The sequence below is a fragment of the Coturnix japonica genome, chromosome 27 (assembly GCF_054131305.1).
Source record: "Coturnix japonica strain WE chromosome 27, WE-NBRP24, whole genome shotgun sequence".
Taxonomy (NCBI): domain Eukaryota; kingdom Metazoa; phylum Chordata; class Aves; order Galliformes; family Phasianidae; genus Coturnix; species Coturnix japonica.
The window spans coordinates 2543851-2556885 of record NC_140689.1 but is presented as its reverse complement, the minus strand read 5'-3'; the positions used below and the strand labels follow the sequence as shown (position 1 = coordinate 2556885).

Here is a 13035-nt window from a genome sequence, read left to right as displayed (position 1 = left end):
TGTTGCAGATGTGGGTCAGATCTATGGTGCAGGAGCTGCTGTGGGGCAGATGTAGGGCTTATCTATGGGGCAGGAGCTGCTGTGAGGCTGATGGGTGTTAGATCTTTGGGGAGGAGCTGCTGTGGTACAGATGTGGGTAAGAGCTATGGGGCAGGTGCTGCTGTGGGGCTGATGTGGGTCAGATCTATGGGGCAGGTGCTGCTGTGCGACATATGTGGGTCAGACCTATGGGGCAGGATCTGCTGTGGGGCTGATGTGGGAAAGATCTATGGGGCAGGAGATGCTTTGGGGCAGATGTGGGTCAGATCTATGGGGCAGGAGTTGCTGTGGGGCTGATGTGTGTCAGATCCTTGGGGCTGAAGCTGATGTGGGTCATATCTATTGGGCAGCAGCTGCTTTACATATGATGTGTGTCAGATCTATGGGGCAGGAGCTGTTGTGGGGCTGATGTGGGTTAGATCTATGGGGCAGGAGCTGTTGTGGGGCATATGTGGGTCAGATCTATGGGGCAGGAGCTACTGTGGGGCACATGTGGGTCAGACCTATGGGGCAGAAGCTGCAGAGGGGATGATGTAGGTCAGATCTATGGGGCAGGAGTTGCTGTGGGGCAGAAGTGGGACATATCTATGGTGCAAAATCTGCTGTTGGACTGATGTGGGTCAGATCTATGAGTTTGGAGCTGCTGTGGGGCACATGTGTGTCAGATCTATGGGCCAGGAGCTGCTGCGGGGCTGATTTGGGTCAGATCTATGGGGCAGGAGCTGCTGTGGGGCTGATGTGGGTCAGATCTATGGTGCAGGAGCTGCTGTGGGTCAGATCTATGGGGCAGGAACAGATGTGGGCCTGATGTTGGTCAGATTTATGGAGCAGGAGCTGCTGTGTTGCAGATGTGGGTCAGAGCTATGGGGCAGGAGCTGCTGTGGGGCAGAAGTGGGTAAGATCTATGGGGCAGGAGCTGCTGTGGGTCAGATGTGGGTCAGATCTATGGGGCAGGAGCTGCTGTGGGGTTGATGTGGGTCAGATCTATGGGGCAGGAGCTGTTGTGGGGCTGATGGGGGTCAGATCTATGGGGCAGGATCTGCTGTGGGGCTGATGTGGGAAAGATCTATGGGGCAGGAGATGGTTTGGGGCAGATGTGGGTCAGATCTATAAGGTAGGAGTTGCTGTGGGGCTGATGTGGGTCAGATCCTTGGGGCTGAAGCTGCTGTGGGTCATATCTATTGGGCAGCAGCTGCTTTACATATGATGTGTGTCAGATCTATGGGGCAGGAGATACTGTGGGGCTGATGTTTGTCTGATCTATGGGGCAGGAGCTGCTGCGGGGCTGATTTGGGTCAGATCTATGGGGAAGGAGCTACTGTGGGGCAGATGGGGTTCAGGTCTATTGGGCAGGAGCTGCTGTGGGGCTGATGTTGGTCTGATCTATGGGGCAGGAGCTGCTGCGCGACAGATGTGGGTCAGATCTATGGGGCAGGTGCTGCTGTGCGACATATGTGGGTCCGATCTATGGGGCAGGAGCTGCTGTGGGGCTGACGTGGGAAAGATATATGGGGCAGGAGATGCTTTGGGGCAGATATGGGTCAGATCTATGGGGCAGGAGCTGCTGTGGGGCTGATGTGGGTCAGATCCTTGGGGCTGAAGCTGCTGTGGGTCATATCTATTGGGCAGCAGCTGCTTTACATATGATGTGTGTCAGATCTATGGGGCAGGAGCTGCTGTGGGGCTGATGTGGGTCAGATCTATGGGGCAGGAGCTGTTGTGGGGCTGATGTGGGTCAGATCTATGGGGCAGGAGCTACTGTGGGGCTGATGGGAGTCAGATCTATGGGGCAGGTGCTACTGTGGGGCTGATGGGGGTCAGATCTATGGGGCAGGAGCTACTGTGGGGCTGATGTTGGTCTCATCTATGGGGCAGGAGCTGCTGTGCGACAGATGTGGGTCAGATCTATGTGGCAGGTACTGCTGTGCGACATATGTGGGTCAGATCTTTGGGGCAGGATCTGCTGTGGGGCTGATGTGGGAAAGATCTATGGGGCAGGAGATGCTTTGGGACAGATGTGGGTCAGATCTATGGGGCAGGAGCTGCTGTGGGGCTGATGTGGGTCATATCATTGGGGCGGAAGCTGCTGTGGGTCATATCTATTGGGCAGCAGCTGCTTTACATATGATGTGTGTCAGATCTATGGGACAGGAGCTGCTGTGGGGCTGATGTGGGTTAGATCAATGGGGCAGGAGCTGTTGTGGGGCTGATGGGGGTCAGATCTATGGGGCAGGAGCTACTGTGGGTCTGATGGGGATCAGATCTATGGGGCAGGAGCTACTGTGGGGCTGATGTTGGTCTCATCTATGGGGCAGGAGCTGCTGTGCGACAGATGTCGGTCAGATCTATGGGGCAGGTGCTACTGTGCGACATATGTGCGTCAGATCTATGGGGCAGGATCTGCTGTGGGGCTGATGTTGGTCTGATCTATGGGGCAGGAGCTGCTGTGGGGCAGATGTGGGTTAGATCTATGGGGCAGGAGATGTTGTGGGGCTGATGGGGTCAGATCTATGGGGCAGGAGCTACTGTGGGGCTCATGTTGGTGAGATCTATGGGTCAGGAGCTGCTGTGGGGCTGATGTGGGTTAGATCTATGGGGCAGGAGCTGTTGTGGGGCTGATGGGGGTCAGATCTATGGGGCAGGAGATGCTGTGTGTCAGATCTATGGGGCAGGAGCTGCTGTGGGGAACATGTGGGTCTGGTCTATGGGGCAGGAGCTGCTGTGGGGCAGATGTGGGTCAGTTCTATGGGTCAGCAGCTTCTGTGGGTCTGATGTGGGTCAGATCTATGGGGCAGGAGCTGCTGTGGGTCTGTTGTGGGTCAGATCTATGGGGCAGGAGCTGCTGTGGGGCTGATGTGGGTCAGATATATGGGTCAGCAGCTGCTGTGGGGCAGATGTGGGTCAGATCTATGGGTCAGCAGCTGCTTTGGGTCTGATGTGGGTCAGATCTATGGGGCAGGAGCTGCTGTGGGGCTGCTGTGGGTCATATCTATGGGGCAGGAACAGATGTGGGCCTGATGTTGGTCAGATTTATGGAGCAGGAGCTGCTGTGTTGCAGATGTGGGCAGATCTATGGGGCCGGAGCTGCAGTGGGGCTGATGGGGGTCAGATCTATGGGGCAGGAGCTACTCTGGGGCTGATGTGGGTCAAATCAATGGGGCAGAGCTGCTCTTGGGAACATGTGGGTCAGATCTATGGGGCAGGAGCTGCTGTGCGACAGATGTCGGTCAGATCTATGGGGCAGGAGCTGCTGTGCCTACATATGTGGGTCAGATCTATGGGGCAGGATCTGCTGTGGGGCTGATGTGGGACAGATCTATGGGTCAGCAGCTGCTGTGGGTCTGATGTGGGTCAGATCTATGGGGCAGGAGCTGCTGTGGGGCAGATATTGGTCAGATCTATGGGGCAGGATCTGCTGTGGGGCAGATTTGGGTCAGATCTATGGGGCAGGAGCTTCTGTGGGGCTGATGTGGGTCAGATCTATGGGGCAGGAGCTGCTGTGTGGCAAATGTGGGTCAGATCTATGGGGCAGGAGCTGCTGTGGGTCAGATCTATGGGGCAGGAACAGATGTGGGCCTGATGTTGGTCAGATTTATAGAGCAGGAGCTGCTGTGTTGCAGATGTGGGTCAGATCTATGGTGCAGGAGCTGCTGTGGGGCAGATGTAGGGCATATCTATGGGGCAGGAGCTGCTGTGAGGCTGATGGGTGTTGGATCTATGGGGAGGAGCTGCTGTGGTGTAGATGTGGGTCAGATCTATGGGGCAGGAGCTGCTGTGGGGCTGATGTGGGTTAGATCTATGGGGCAGGAGCTGTTGTGTGGCAGATGTGGGTCAGATCTATGGGGCAGGAGCTGCTGTGGGGCTGATGTGGGTTAGATCTATGGAGCAGGATCTGCTGTGGGGCTGATGTGGGAATGATCTATGGGGCAGGAGCTACTGTGAGGCTGATGTGGGTCAGATCTATGGGGCAGGAGCTGTTGTGGGGCTGATGTGGGTTAGATCTATGGGGCAGGAGCTGCTGTGGGGCTGATGTGGGAAAGATCTATGGGGCAGGAGATGCTTTGGGGCAGATGTGGGTCAGATTGATGGGGCAGGAGCTGCTGTGGGGCTGTTGTGGGTCAGATCCTTGGGGCTGAAGCTGCTGTGGGTCATATCTATTGGGCAGCAGCTGCTTTACATATGATGTGTGTCAGATCTATGGGTCAGGAGCTGCTGTGGGGCGTATGTGGGTCAGATCTATGGGGCAGGAGCTGTTGTGGGGCTGATGGGGTCAGATCTATGGGGCAGGAGCTACTGTGGGGCTGATGTTGGTCTGATCTATGGGGCAGGAGCTGCTGTGGGGAACATGTGGGTCAGGTCTATGGGGCAGGAGCTGCTGTGGGGCAGATGTGGGTACGATCTATGGGTCAGCAGCTGCCGTGGGTCTGATGTGGGTAAGATCTATGGGGCAGGAGCTGCTGTGGGGCTGATGTGGGTCAGATCTATGGGGCAGGAGCTGCTGTGGGTCAGATCTATGGGGCAGGAACAGATGTGGGCCTGATGTTGGTCAGATTTATGGAGCAGGAGCTGCTGTGTTGCAGATGTGGGTCAGATCTATGGTGCAGGAGCTGCTGTGAGGCTGATGTGGGTTAGATCTATGGGGTAGAAGCTGCTGTGGGGCTGATGGGGGTCAGATCTATGGGGCAGGAGATGGTTTATGTCAGATCTATGGGGCTGGAGCTGCTGTGGGGAACATGTGGGTCAGGTCTATGGGGCAGAAACTGCTGTGGGGCAGATGTAGGTCAGATCTATGGGGCTGGAGCTGCTGTGGGTCTGATGTGGGTCAGATCTATGGGGCAGGAGCTGCTGTGTTGCAGATGTGGTTCAGATCTATGGTGCAGGAGCTGCTGTGGGGCAGATGTAGGGCTTATCTATGGGGCAAGAGCTGCTGTGAGGCTGATGGGTGTTAGATCCATGGGGAGGAACTGCTGTGGTGCAGATGTGGGTCAGAGCTATGGGGCGGGAGCTGCTGTGGGGCAGAAGTGGGTAAGATCTATGGGGTAGGAGATGGTGTGTGGCAGATGTGGGTCAGATCTATGGTGTAGGAGCTGCTGTGGGGCTGATGTGCGTCAGATCTATGGGGCAGGAGCTACTGTGGGACTGATGGGGGTCAGATCTATGTGGCAGGAGCTACTGTGGGGCTGATGTTGGTCTCATCTATGGGGCAGGAGCTGCTGTGCGACAGATGTGGGTCAGATCTATGGGGCAGTTGCTGCTGTGCGACATATGTGGGTCAGATCTATGGTGCAGGAGCTGCTGTGGGGCAGATGTAGGGCATATCTATGGGGCAGGAGCTGCTGTGAGGCTGATGGGTGTTAGATCTATGGGGAGGAGCTGCTATGGTTCAGATGTGGGTCAGAGCTATGGGGCAGGAGCTGCTGTGGGTCAGAAGTGGGTAAGATCTATGGAGTAGGAGCTGCTGTGGGGCAGATGTGGGTCAGATCTATGGTGCAGGAGCTGCTGTGGGGCTGATGGGGGTCAGATCTATGGGGCAGGAGCTGCTGTGGTTAAGATCTATTTGGCAGGATCTGCTGTGGGGCAGATTTGGGTCAGATCTATGGGGCAGGAGCTGCAGTGGAGATGATGTACGTCAGATCTATGGGGTAGGAGCTGCTGTGGGGCTGCTGTGGGTTAGATCTATCGGGCAGGAGCTGTTGTGGGTCATATCTATTGGGCAGCAGCTGCTTTACATATGATGTGTGTCAGATCTATGGGGCCGGAGCTGCAGTGGGGCTGATGGGGGTCAGATCTATGGGGCAGGAGCTACTGTGGGGCTGATGTGGGTCAAATCAATGGGGCAGAGCTGCTCTTGGGAACATGTGGGTCAGATCTATGGGGCAGGATCTGCTGTGGGGCTGATGCGGGTCAGATCTATAGGGCAGGAGCTGCTGTGCGACAGATGTGGGTCAGATCTATGGGGCAGGAGCTGCTGTGGGGCTGATGTGGGTCATATCCTTGGGGCTGAAGCTGCTGTGGGTCATATCTATTGGGCAGCAGCTGCTTTACATATGATGTGTGTCAGATCTATGGGGCAGGAGCTGCTGTGGGGCTGATGTGGGTTAGATCTTTGGGGCAGGAGATGCTGTGGGTCAGATCTATAGGGCAGGAGCTGCTGTGGGGAACATGTGGGTCAGGTCTATGGGGCAGGAGCTGCTGTTGGGCAGATGTGGGTCAGATCTATGGGTCAGCAGCTGCTGTGGGTCTGATGTGGGTCAGATCTATGGGGCAGGAGCTGCTGTGGGGCTGATGTGGGTCATATCTATGGGGCAGGAACAGATGTGGGCCTGATGTTGGTCAGATTTATGGAGCAGGAGCTGCTGTGTTGCAGAAGTGGGTCAGATCTATGGTGCAGGAGCTGCTGTGGGGCAGATGTAGGGCATATCTATGGGGCAGGAGCTGCTGTGAGGCTGATGGGTGTTAGATCTATAGGAAGGAGCTGCTGTGGTGCAGATGTGGGTCAGAGCTATGGGGCAGGAGCTGCTGTGGGGCAGAAGTGGGTAAGATCTATGGGGTAGGAGATGGTGTGTGGCAGATGTGGGTCAGATCTATGGTGTAGGAGCTGCTGTGGGGCTGATGTGGGTCAGATCTATGGGGCAGGAGCTGCTGTGGTTAAGATCTATTTGGCAGGATCTGCTGTGGGGCAGATTTGTGACAGATCTATGGGGCAGGAGCTGCTGTGTGGCAAATGTGGGTCAGATCTATGGGGCAGGAGCTGCTGTGGGTCAGATCTATGGGGCAGGAACAGATGTGGGCCTGATGTTGGTCAGATTTATGGAGCAGGAGCTGCTGTGTTGCAGATGTGGGTCAGATATATGGTGCAGGAGCTGCTGTGGGGCAGATGTAGGGCTTATCTATGGGGCAGGAGCTGCTGTGAGGCTGATGGGTGTTAGATCTATAAGGAGGAGATGCTGTGGTGCAGATGTGGGTCAGAGCTATGGGGCAGGAGCTGCTGTGTGGCAGATGTGGGTCAGACCTATGGGGCAGAAGCTGCAGAGGGGATGATGTAGGTCAGATCTATGGGGCAGGAGTTGCTGTGGGGCAGATGAGGGACATATCTATGGTGCAAAATCTGCTGTTGGACTGATGTGGGTCAGATCTATGAGTTTGGAGCTGCTGTGGGGCACATGTGGGTCAGATCTATGGGCCAGGAGCTGCTGCGGGGCTGATTTGTGTCAGATCTATGGGGCAGGAGCTGCTGTGGGGCTGATGTGGGTCAGATCTATGGGGCAGGAGCTGCTGTGGGTCAGATCTATGGGGCAGGAACAGATGTGGGCCTGATGTTGGTCAGATTTATGGAGCAGGAGCTGCTGTGTTGCAGATGTGGGTCAGATCTATGGTGCAGGAGCTGCTGTGGGGCAGATATAGGGCATATCTATGGGGCAGGAGCTGCTGTGAGGCTGATGGGTGTTAGATCTATGGGGAGGAGCTGCTGAGGTGCAGATGTGGGTCAGAGCTATGGGGCAGGAGCTGCTGTGGGGCAGAAGTGGGTAAGATCTATGGGGCAGGAGCTGCTGTGTGGCAGATGTGGGTCATATCTATGGGGCAGGAGCTGCTGTGGGTCAGATTTGGGTCAGATCTATGGGGCAGGAGCTGCTGTGTGGCAGATGTGGGTCAGATCTATGGTGCAGGAGCTGCTGTGGGGCTGATGTGGGTCAGATCTATGGGGCAGGAGATGCTTTGGGGCAGATTTTAGTCAGATCTATGGGGCAGGAGTTGCTGTGGGACTGATGTGGGTCAGATCCTTGGGGCTGAAGCTGCTGTGGGTCATATCTATTGGGCAGCAGCTGCTTTACATATGATGTGTGTCAGATCTATGGGGCAGGAGCTGCTGTGGGGCTGATGTGGGTTAGATCTATGGGGCAGGAGCTGTTGTGGGGCTGATGGGGGTCAGATCTATGGGGCAGGAGCTACTGTGGGGCACATGTGGGTCAGACCTATGGGGCAGAAGCTGCAGAGGGGATGATGTAGGTCAGATCTATGGGGCAGGAGTTGCTGTGGGGCAGATGAGGGACATATCTATGGTGCAAAATCTGCTGTTGGACTGATGTGGGTCAGATCTATGAGTTTGGAGCTGCTGTGGGGCACATGTGTGTCAGATCTATGGGCCAGGAGCTGCTGCGGGGCTGATTTGGGTCAGATCTATGGGGCAGGAGCTGCTGTGGGGCTGATGTGGGTCAGATCTATGGGGCAGGAGCTGCTGTGGGTCAGATCTATGGGGCAGGAACAGATGTGGGCCTGATGTTGGTCAGATTTATGGAGCAAGAGCTGGTGTGTTGCAGATGTGGGTCAGATCTATGGGGCAGGAGCTGCTGTGAGGCTGATGGGTGTTAGATCTATGGGTAGGAGCTGCTGTGGTGCAGATGTGGGTCAGAGCTATGGGGCAGGAGCTGCTGTGGGGCAGAAGTGGGTAATATCTATGGGGTAGGATCTGCTGTGGGGCAGATTTTGGTCAGATCTAAGATCCAGGAGCTGCTGTGTGGCAAATCTGGGTCAGATCTATGGGGCAGGAGCTGCTGTGGGCCTGATGTTGGTCAGATTTATGGAGCAGGAGCTGCTGTGTTGCAGATGTGGGTCAGATCTATGGTGCAGGAGCTGGTGTGGGGCAGATGTAGGGCTTATCTATGGGGCAGGAGCTGCTGTGAGGCTGATGGGTGTTAGATCTATGGGGAGGAGCTGCTGTGGTACAGATGTGGGTCAGAGCTATGGGGCAGGAGCTGCTGTGTGGCAGATGTGGGTCAGATCTATGGTGTAGGAGCTGCTGTGGGGCTGATGTGGGTCAGATCTATGGGGCAGGTGCTGCTGTGCGACATATGTGGGTCAGATCTATGGGGCAGGATCTGCTGTGGGGCTGATGTGGGAAAGATCTATGGGGCAGGAGATGCTTTGGGGCAGATGTGGGTCAGATCTATGGGGCAGGAGTTGCTGTGGGGCTGATGTGTGTCAGATCCTTGGGGTTGAAGCTGCTGTGGGTCATATCTATTGTGCTGCAGCTGCTTTACATATGATGTGTGTCAAATCTATGGGGCAGGAGCTGCTGTGGGGCTGATGTGGGTTAGATCTATGGGGCAGGAGCTGTTGTGGGGCTGATGGGGGTCAGATCTATGGGGCAGGAGCTACTGTGGGGCACATGTGGGTCAGACCTATGGGGCAGAAGCTGCAGAGGGGATGATGTAGGTCAGATCTATGGGGCAGGAGTTGCTGTGGGGCAGATGAGGGACATATCTATGGTGCAAAATCTGCTGTTGGACTGATGTGGGTCAGATCTATGAGTTTGGAGCTGCTGTGGGGCACATGTGTGTCAGATCTATGGGCCAGGAGCTGCTGCGGGGCTGATTTGGGTCAGATCTATGGGGCAGGAGCTGCTGTGGGGCTGATGTGGGTCAGATCTATGGGGCAGGAGCTGCTGTGGGTCAGATCTATGGGGCAGGAACAGATGTGGGCCTGATGTTGGTCAGATTTATGGAGCAGGAGCTGCTGTGTTGCAGATGTGGGTCAGATCTATGGTGCAGGAGCTGCTGTGGGGCAGATGTAGGGCATATCTATGGGGCAGGACCTGCTGTGAGGCTGATGGGTGTTAGATCTATGGGGCAGGAGCTGCTGTGGTGCAGATGTGGGTCAGAGCTATGGGGCAGGAGCTGCTGTGGGGAATATTTGGGTAAGATCTATGGGGTAGGAGATGGTGTGTGGCAGATGTGGGTCAGATATATGGTGTAGGAGCTGCTGTGGGGCTGATGTGGGTCAGATCTATGGGGCAGGAGCTACTGTGGTTAAGTGTGGGAATACAAGAAAAGCTGTTCAGAGCAGCAGCTGTGGAGCAAGATAAACAGGATGGGAACCAAGGACACCTCTGCAAGGAGAAGAAGAGTCTCACAGCTCTGATTGGTTATGTGCCTGCATGGACAGTTGAAAAGTGTTTTGTAGAATGCTTTGTTGACATGTAAGATGTTTGGGAAAGTTGTAAGGGCGGATGGGAAAGTTAGAAAATAACAACTTGTGAAGGTATATAAGGGATGTGAGAACTTGTAATAAACGATTTGGATCGTTCACATCTGAGTCCGTGCCGAGTCGCTGCAAATGGCGCCCAACGTGGGGCAAATCAACCCGCGGCTGAGCGAGCCCGGTCCGGCAGCGTCGCCAGACTGAACTTCGGAGAGACTGTTTCGCGCGCACCCGCACCGTTCTGCAGGACAGAAGGTGAGCAGTCGGGAACTATGGGGAGCTCACTAACGAAGGAGCAGAAAGTAAATCTCGAAGTATTGCGGTCAGTGTTACCGTATCAGGATAAGACTGTGTCTACTAAAGCATTAGCTACTCTTCTTAAATGGATAAGCAAAAATGTCCCTGAATTTCCAAAAACTGAGTTCTCTCTCGATGGAGAACTTTGGGACAAAATCGGCTCAAAACTCTACGAGGCTTCTCTCGCTAAAGACAGAAAGGCTGCTAAGCTGTTGCCCGTTTGGAGCCGGATAATGGAAGGGATTAAGCAATCACGACGGGAAAGAATTTATTCCGACCATTCCCTGCCGCCCTCCGTCCCAACCCCGCCGCTGCCTCTCGCTGCGGGAAGCGGCCCGTGCCCGGATCCGACCGGCGGCTCCGACCCCCCCGCGATTCGGGGAGACGAAAAGCCGCAACCGCCCCCCCTCGCGCTCCCGCCGTTCGCTCCTCCCCCGACGTTCGCCGCGTTGCCGCCCTCTACGGCGCCCTCGCCCTTCGCTCCGCCTACGACGCTCGTCGCGCCGCTTCTGCCCTCCTCCCCCCCCACGTCATGCGCTGCTGCGTCTGTGCAGCCGGCGTGTAACGTGGTTAAAGACACGGACGGATCGAAACCAGGGGATCGTTGTGACCCCGGTCCAGAAGATCCAGAAAGAGAATCGGACGCATTTCCTCCTGATGATACTTTGAAGGAAGCAGGAATGACAAATTTCCCTACAGCGTACTGTGATGTCTTAGAGCAATGCAAAAAAGAAACAATATTAAGGGGTGATGCTGACACGTTGCAGACCTTTCCTAATCAGGTCCCCCGTTTGGAATCTCTGCCTTATGAGGCAGTGAAGGAGCTAAGGGAGTCAGTGAGAACATTCGGAGTTCAGTCAGCCTTTACATACAATCTTTTGGTTGCAAACAGTGACAGTTACGCTATGACCCCTCACGATTGGAAAACTGTGTTAAGAATGATCCTCTCTCCTATGCAATACACCGTGTTTATGACTGAATATCAGCTACATAATTTGACTGATAGCTCTTTGCCTCCGACTCGGACAAATCCATGTGGCACAGCACCTCTTCAACTGTGTCAGACAGTTGTCACTCACGTTCCTGAACTTGGCCGTCTAAAATATGCACCTGTAACAATAGATACTCATTCTTCTTACGTATTTTCCACAGCACATACAGGTGAATGCAGTCTCAAGATTTAGAGTTTAAGGCATTAGCTAGGATGTTGTGTGCTTCTTCTATTTTAGTAATAGATCAGATGTGTATTAAACAGGATTTGATCTAATCAGTGCTAGAGTCTACAGGAATAGCTCTTTTAATGTTTTAGTACTGTTTGGTTATGATGTTATTAGCCTATTAATTAGCTTTTCTTAATTTGCAAAGACAAAACCTGGAAAGGAATCCCAGGCAAAGAGATGACCCTGTATCATAGAACGGATACCTCTTTTACATCCAATTAATTGGGATCTGAAAATATAACCATGCATCATTTTAGACAAAAGTGCACGCTAATAGAACTAAATTTGATGGTTTATTCTGTTTTCCAAGCAGGTGTTCCACTTGGGCTCTATATCACGCACTGGCCATGCGGATGTGGTGTACAACTGGAAGAAATCCTTCAGACCCTGAATGCAGGAGAGAATCTGTGATGGGTGAGAGAGGAAATGTGCACCTTGAAGCAGGGGACGCCCTGCTGGCACTACCTGTCACATCCACCACCAACATGGCTTGCTGTTTCTCAAGGGTCAATAAGTATTAATGCCCCTAGTGATACTCTAGTACATTTGTCCTCTAAAATTGGTTCTTTTTGACATGATATTCCATTAAATTGTGCGATCATTAATCAATTATTAGCCCGGATAACTCAGTTGGTAGAGCATGGTTATGAACATCTTAAAAGCATTTACTGCACAAATTTTAGTGGTCATTAAAAATCAATATATCAGAGTATATAAAAATTGAAGACTTTTCCTGATCAGTTACAGATTAACACAATGGGACCCTCATGGATTTATTTTCAGGTTGCAGAAACTTAGGTTGCAGTACAAACATGTTTGTTCTTTTTAGTGGGTTTAACAGTAATGTTGTTATGTTGTATTTGACTTGTCTCTTTTTTCACTTTTAGAGTATTGTCAATCGAGGCCTTGATTGAGTTATAATGATTATGTTATTAATATAATTAGTGTTATTATTTTATAGTATGGTAGTAGCTTGTCAATAAACAAAAAAGGGGGAATTGTGGGAATACAAGAAAAGATGTTCAGAGCAGCAGCTGTGGAGCAAGATAAACAGCATGGGAACCAAGGACACCTCTGCAAGGAGAAGAAGAGTCTCACAGCTCTGATTGGTTATGTGCCTGCATGGACAGTTGAAAAGTGTTTTGTAGAATGCTTTGTTGACATGTAAGATGTTTGGGAAAGTTGTAAGGGTGGATGGGAAAGTTAGAAAATAACAACTTGTGAAGGTATATAAGGGATGTGAGAACTTGTAAAAAACGATTTGGATCGTTCACATCTGAGTCCGTGCCGAGTCGCTGCAGTTAAGATATATTTGGCAGGATCTGCTGTGGGGCAGATTAGGGTCAGATCTATGGGGCAGGAGCTGCTGTGGGGCTGATGTGGGTCAGATCTATGGGGCAGGAGCTGCTGTGGGTCAGATCTATGGGTCAGGAACAGATGTGGGCCTGATGTTGGTCAGATTTATGGAGCAGGAGCTGCTGTGTTGCAGATGTGGGTCAGA

At 53.3% G+C, this 13035-nt stretch overlaps 1 protein-coding gene across 1 annotated transcript; it reads left to right on the top strand.

Annotated features, from left to right (window-relative positions):
- The first annotated feature begins 9853 nt into the window (after nucleotides 1-9853).
- Nucleotides 9854-12807, top strand: LOC146756351 (uncharacterized). Its single transcript, XM_085524441.1, has 2 exons — nucleotides 9854-11475; nucleotides 11848-12807. The coding sequence occupies exons 1-2, from the start codon at nucleotides 10290-10292 to the stop codon at nucleotides 11943-11945; spliced, it is 1284 nt and encodes a 427-aa protein (XP_085380567.1). The 5' UTR covers nucleotides 9854-10289; the 3' UTR covers nucleotides 11946-12807.
- The last annotated feature ends 228 nt before the right edge of the window (nucleotides 12808-13035 follow it).